General features: G+C 46.7%; 2 protein-coding genes across 2 annotated transcripts in view; one reads left to right on the plus strand and one right to left on the minus strand.

Moving 5' to 3' along the window:
* The window catches only part of ELMOD3 (ELMO/CED-12 domain containing 3), a 30,879-nt gene extending 25,850 nt beyond the window's left edge, over positions 1-5,029 (minus strand). Inside the window, exons 1-5 of the mRNA XM_012644237.1 lie at positions 4,978-5,029; positions 4,027-4,179; positions 2,721-3,008; positions 908-985; positions 357-423 (exon numbers count right to left, since the gene is read on the minus strand). Of these exons, the coding sequence (XP_012499691.1) occupies positions 357-423; positions 908-985; positions 2,721-2,774 (199 nt within the window). The 5' untranslated portion in view covers positions 2,775-3,008; positions 4,027-4,179; positions 4,978-5,029. The remainder of the gene's footprint in view (positions 1-356; positions 424-907; positions 986-2,720; positions 3,009-4,026; positions 4,180-4,977) is intronic.
* An 83-nt stretch (positions 5,030-5,112) lies between these two features.
* The window catches only part of RETSAT (retinol saturase (all-trans-retinol 13,14-reductase)), a 10,480-nt gene continuing 9,080 nt past the window's right edge, over positions 5,113-6,512 (plus strand). Inside the window, exon 1 of the mRNA XM_012644233.1 lies at positions 5,113-5,468. Coding sequence (XP_012499687.1) covers positions 5,297-5,468 — 172 coding nt within the window. The 5' untranslated portion in view covers positions 5,113-5,296. The remainder of the gene's footprint in view (positions 5,469-6,512) is intronic.

Genomic DNA, 6,512 nt, shown 5'->3' on the forward strand with positions numbered 1-6,512 from the left:
CATAGAGCAGATACATTTTCAAAGCCTTTTCACATATACTGTCTCATTTTTCATAACATCCCTTTGAGGATAAGGGAGATAATTAATATTAAATTAATATTAAATTTCCACTGTACACACAAAGATTATATGACTTGCACAGAGGCACACAGTAAACCACTAGCAGACAGAGATCAGAATTCAGGTGTTTTCACTCCTAATCCAGGGTTGATTTTAACTTTCCTTGAGAGGAGATGAATCTACAAAATTCTAAAGGACAAGGAGTGAGAGAAATTCAAATGATGAAAAGTAGATCCATGGGAAGGTCTGACTTGGGTCCCTCCCAGACTCCAAGGCTCTGAAGGGGACCTTCCCACCTGGCTCCCATCCATTAGCTTCTGTGGTCAGGGCCGGGAGATTTCTGTGGTTCTTCAACTCCGAGATCTGTAGGGGCAGCTGACCATTAGTGTGAGGACAGAATCCACATCCCCCCCACACACAGAAACACTTCCCACCCACTGTACTGAATGTCCTTGAAACTGGAGGCCAGAAGGACCTAGTGTGCCCTGATGGACTTATTAAAGTCAAACTTCAAGTATGATGCAGGAGTCGGGTGATGTGGGGGACAAGTGTACGCCCTCCTTAGGAATAGCAAATAAACAAAAATTCACACAACTCATTTGAGACTGTGATGTGCCTTTGGTATTCCCACTGTATTTTATACTGCATTATAACAATTATCTTATTAGATAAAGGTTGTTTTGCATGTTTGTGCCCCACACTTCCTGCTTCCAAGAGTGAGCTCCTGAGGGCTAGGGTCTATGCCATCCTTGTGTCCCCAGTGCCTAGCACGGTGCCTGGCACCGCACAGTAGCAGACAACGAAAGTGGGTATTGGCAGGAGGCACTGAAGTATGGGTGATACATACAGGAATTCCTCTGAAGGTGGAAAGAGCACTGTTGTTCTTGTCATATGATGCAGAATGCCCAGCAGACACTCTTTCGCCCTGTAAAACAGACCAGGGTCAATCTCTCAGGCATATATTAATATCCCTGAGATGACAGTTTAAATGTTGCAGTTTTTCACACAACCACAAAAAATGGATAAATTCTAGAGAAGGTAACTAATATCAGGAATATTGTATAAGAAAATTTCTCTTTCATCTGGTCTTAAAAATACTGCAAAAAGCTTAATGTTATCTCAAAAATCTTACACAGATTTCGTGGCTGTGTTAAAGGTCTCAGGGCTCTCTGAGTGAAGTTCAGTGAGGCAGTTTCCTATGGGCTCCTTGCTCAGCCAAACCTTTCCCCCACTAGAGTTGGAAAAAAAAAACAACTTGACCAATTGTTTGGAACTCGCATCAGAGATACAGGACTAATTTTCTAAATATGTTGTTAAAAATCCTACAAATCATTAAGAGAAACAAAACCCGGCTGGGTGTGGTGGTTCACGCCTGTAATCCTAGCACTTTGGGAGGCCAAGGTGAGAGGATCGCTTGAGGTCAGGAGTTTGAGACCAGCCTCAGCAAGAGCAAGACCCATCTCTACTAAAAATGCAAAAAATTAGCCAGGCATGGTGGCATGCACACGTAGTCCCAGCTACTTGGGAGGCTGAGGCAGGAGGATTACTTGAGCCCAGGATTGCTCGAGGCTTCAGTGAGCTATGATGACACCACTGTACACTAGCTGGGGTGACAGAGCAAGATTGTCTCAAAAGAAAGAAAAACAAGAACAAAATCCAAACCAGTGAAAACATGGGCAAAGGATACGGACAGTATACATAAAAGGAAACACAAATTGGTCTTAAACATATGAATAAATGCTCGACCTCACTCAGGAGAGAAATGCCAAATAAAACTATTCTGAGATAATGTTTCATCTGTCAGATTAGCAAAGGTCAAAAAGTCTGGTAACACCCTTTGTTGGCCACAGTGCCAAGTGCTATACAACACACTGGAGAGTAAACCGTTACTATCTCTATAGCTTGATAATACCTGACAAAATCATATGTGTTTTATATATTTGGAACTTCCTGTTGCATTCTAGTAATGTATCTAACAAATAATACCCACCCATGTGCAAAAGAACATGTTTACATTTACAGTGTCATTCATTGTACCACTGTTTATAATAGCAAAAGGCTGGGAAAACCATAAATGTCTGCTAATGGGTTGATTAAACAAATTAAAGATATTCACTCACTAAGATATCATATAGCCATAAAGAAGAATAAGCAAGTGCTTCATGGGCAATATGGAACAATATTTATGATATATTAAGTGAAAAAGCAAAGGGCAGAGTATATGCACTAATTTACCATTGTGTTTTAAAAAAATACATAAATAAATCCAAAACAAAATCCCATATCCCATTTAGAAAATAAGCTATAAGGAAAGGCAATCAACCCTGAGGTGAACAGAAGCTCCTTCTTATAGAACAAAGAGAACTGGCAGTAGCACATGTCTGTAGCCCTAGCTATTCAGGAGCTGAGCCAGAAGGATTGCTAGAGCCCAGGAGTTAGAGGTGGCAGTAACCTGTGATTGTGCCATTGCACTCCACTCTGGGTGACAGAGTAAGACCCTCTTAAAGAAAAGAGAGGGAGAGAGAGAACTAGAGAACTATAATCAGGGTTTTTCCTAAATAATTATAAAGCTCTACATTCTCTTGGTATATTTTCTGTCTTACTGTAATTAACAATCTATCCCAAACCAACAACTTTCCCAAAGCAGCATACATGCTTACCTGTCCAACTCTTAATTCTTTCTCATTATGGAAAGAGCAAGATTTTTCATTCATGACTCAAAATCATTTGTTCATGTGAGCTTTGTCCTTAGGCCCAGAAAGGGGTTTAATAAAGTCTGAGATCAGAAGCTACCGGGATAGCCAGAGATCCAATTGCTCTACCTTTGCCTTCCTTCTTGGCACTCATTCAGACTAAGAGTAAGAAACAGTCCCTTTGCGCCATCGCAAGGGTGCAGGAGGTTTCTGTGAGAACTGAAAGAAGTCCCTGAGGTTTTCGCAGCCTCAGGTCTGCAAAACAAAAAAAGGGGGGGAGGGGAGAGAGAAAAAACTGGTTTCATCATTCAGTTATGCCTCTGTTGACAAAAATTACTTTAAAAATCTTTAAGCAGCTGTGGATTTTTTTTTGAACAAACAAGCTGCCTGAGCCAAATGCTTACCTCTTACTACTACTGCCAGTGCAAAGAAAGAAGGGGACCATGCAGGGGTGCGGTGGGCTGGGTTCTCAGTTTCCAAAAGGCAGCAGCACCACTCTAAGTGATACAGTCTGTTTCTGATGATGAAGTTACTGGGACCTGGGCCAGCTTATCAAAGGGGTGAGGCTAATAAGTGGCACCTTGGTGGGTGGTCTTAGCTGAAATACTCAGGCTTTGTTTAGGTCTCAGACACAGGTTGGGTCCAGGGGCTTATAATATCAGACCTAGTTCCTATGATGTAGAAACTCAAAATGCAACACAGTGTCCTAACCTTCTTCGGTTATCACCAGTATTATATATTGTGGCAGCTGCCTAGCCAGTGTGGCCAACTCTAAGTCTTTCATTTTACCTTGCTTGCCTCAGAAAAAGGATATGAGCAAGGCTCATATCTTAACATGAGGGAACTGGACATCACGGATGCCTGTCACATCAAAACTTCAGATCTTATGTGGGCAGATGGCCTGCACATAACTGACAATCATTCTCACAGACTTGGATGACTAAGGAAGGAGGGTGGCCTCTCTATGGCATCAGCCCTTCACTGTGGGAATATGATCTAGATTCCCTAAGAAGTGGCTGCTGGTAACAAACTGGGATCTTTGTCTGGATGCTTTGATTGTTAACACCAAGGGAGGACTATCTCCTGGCTCAGGGGCTGGACATGTGGCTCACTGTAATCTTGGGGGGGGGGCAGTTCCCCTTCAGTCTTAGCACCTCAGGAACCAGGCTTCCCTCGCTGTGGCCTCTGGGGCCTCATCATCTGCCCCCCTTTCCTTTTCCTCACCCTTGGCCTCCATGACAGCACATGACAACACACTCACACATCGGCTAACCTTGGCAAGGCGACAGGCAGGTATGGTAATAGCAATTTCAGGAAAGCTCTTCTGTTACTGTGCATGAAATGAACCAAGTAGCGCAGAAGCATCACCGGCCTTACAGCACCTGGCTGGAGCACTGCTGGGGCCTCCAACAGGGATGGTTACAATCTGTGTCACAGAAAGAAAAGAGCAAAAACTCTGTTGAATAAGCAAGTACTCAAAGTTATGAAGTCGCTCCTACCAGTATTAGGCAAGTTCCTGATAGCTGGAGCTGAAGAAATGGCCTTCCTATAAAAACGGACCCTTCTAAAATCAAGTATTCATTGGGCATCTACTGTAGGCAAGCAGCTAGACTAAGGGGGTATAATTTTTCAACTGCTTGCTGGAGCTTAAAGTCTTTGCATAGGTATTTAATTTAGAGACTGGGTCCATCCTTAAATACAAATATGCACATAGGCCTGACAGTCCTTAGCTGATCCTTTCACTGGGTTTGTCCCTGGGCGGCTCTGCGTCCCCCACGGCCTCCACGAAGCTATGCAACTGGGGATCCAGCCAGGGCCCACCGCAAATGCTGCAGTCTCAGGGGGATGTCAAAGCCAAAACTATGGGTCACTCTGAGGGGCACAGAGCCAAGCGCTCGCCAGCTGTGATGCGCAGATCTTAATAGGATCTCAATTCATCAACACACACAGCCAGAGAGGGGTCCTGTGAGGACTCCGGACAGAAACTTTCTCACTGCTTGGAGAGGGTGAGAGGAGGAAAGCGATTTGCCTCAGAGCATTCAGTGAATCCAGGGCAGAGTCAGGACCAAAACCCAGGTCTCCGGTCTCCCATTCGGGCTTCTCTCTCAGTGTCGTCTCGCTCCGCAGTGATCATTTCCACCACCACCCCTGAACCAGCCTCCCCGAACCCCATTCGCCCTCCTCAGGCCCCCGACTCATCCGGCGCGTTCCGGAGTTACCGGACCTTTCTCGACTGGGGTCTGAAGCTCCGGCTGGGCCGCATTAGCGCACGCGCACGCGCACAGCGGCTCCCGTGCAGCCTCCTATAGCCGCAAGAACTACACTTCCCAGCAAGGAATGGAAACATCGCGCTGCAAGGGAAGTACGAAGAGCCGGCAGGGTCAATCAGAGCCGGAGCGTTGGCTTCTCGCTGGATGATTGGTCGGTGCTCAAAGCTGCCTCCCGCTCTTGAGTGGGGAGAGCAAAGTACCCCGGCGGAGCCGTGGCCCTAAAGACTGAGTAAAGGCCGAGCGGGCTCATTTCCCCGACCCGACGCCGGCGCCATGGGGCTTCTGCTGGTGCTGCTGCTGGCCGTGCTGCTTCTGGCGGTCCTCGGCAAAGTTTGCCTGGGGCTTTTCGCTGGCAGTTCCCCGAACCCCTTCTCCGAGGATGTCAAGCGGCCACCAGCGCCCCTGGTGACTGACAAGGAGGCCAGGAAGAAGGTTCTCAAACGAGGTCAGGGGGAGAGACCCTGGGGTCTGGGGCTGCGCTCGGGCACTCTTACAGGCTTGCATTCCCATTCCGGCAGGGCAAGCTGCTACCAGACCTGGGCCTCAGTTTCCCCATACATAAAGTCCTGGGAAGGCTTCCTTGCACCTGTAGGCGTCCCATTTTAGTGTCCGCCACTAGGAGAGCCCTCGCCCTCACTAGGAGCAGACCTGGGAAATAGCTCTGAGGGCGCGGGCACGGTCCTCAGCGTGCCAAGGTCTTGGCATAGCCGAGTCCCGGTCTTCCGCTTGGAATCCCCGTGGCTCTCGAACAGATAAGGAGAGACCATTCCCACACTTGGTTCCAGGACCTTAACTTTTCCACAAAACCTCTCACGCAGGCTCAAGTGCGTGGGGGAGCTGCACAGAAATGTCTCCCAATCAGTATACAACATTGCGTTTTGCCCGTCAGATAGACGATTTAATAGGTTTCGTGCGGGCCCAACTCACAGGACTGAACCCTGCTTCTAAAACTTTGGTAGAGGTGCCTAAGGGGGCCTAAGGCTCAGACCCTGCTTCCGCTCTCCTCTTTAAAATGTATTTTGGGGTTGCTTCTACGGTTTAAAGGAAGAGTTCTGCTTTAAAAAGAAAAAGAAAATACCGGATCTACAGTTTGATCTCCAGAGTTGCTCTCACTTGTAAATTTTAGAATTCTGTGTGGTACAGAATTCTCTGCTGCACAGAGACAATACTGTTCTACCTGGAAGGACTAAGTGTCTGGACTTGTGAGATGGGAGTTTCAGCTTGGACTCTGTTACTGATTTACTGCATAACCATTAGCAAGTAACTCCACCTTTCGGGGCTGGTCTAAAAATGAAACGACTAGTTTAATAGCTTTTGAGACCAGGTTGTGATGTTAGTGGGTTATGAAATCGATTTAGTGGATTGCAACTGGCATTTTTTTTTTTTTTTTTGACACAGAGTCTCACTCTGTTGCCTGGGCTAGAGTGCCATGGCGTCAGCCTAGCTCACAGCAACCTCAAACTCCTGGGCTCAAGCGATCCTCCTGCCT

Source organism: Propithecus coquereli, unplaced genomic scaffold (assembly GCF_000956105.1).
Source record: "Propithecus coquereli isolate 6110/MARCELLA unplaced genomic scaffold, Pcoq_1.0 Scaffold208, whole genome shotgun sequence".
In the NCBI taxonomy this organism is placed as follows: Eukaryota; Metazoa; Chordata; class Mammalia; order Primates; family Indriidae; genus Propithecus; species Propithecus coquereli.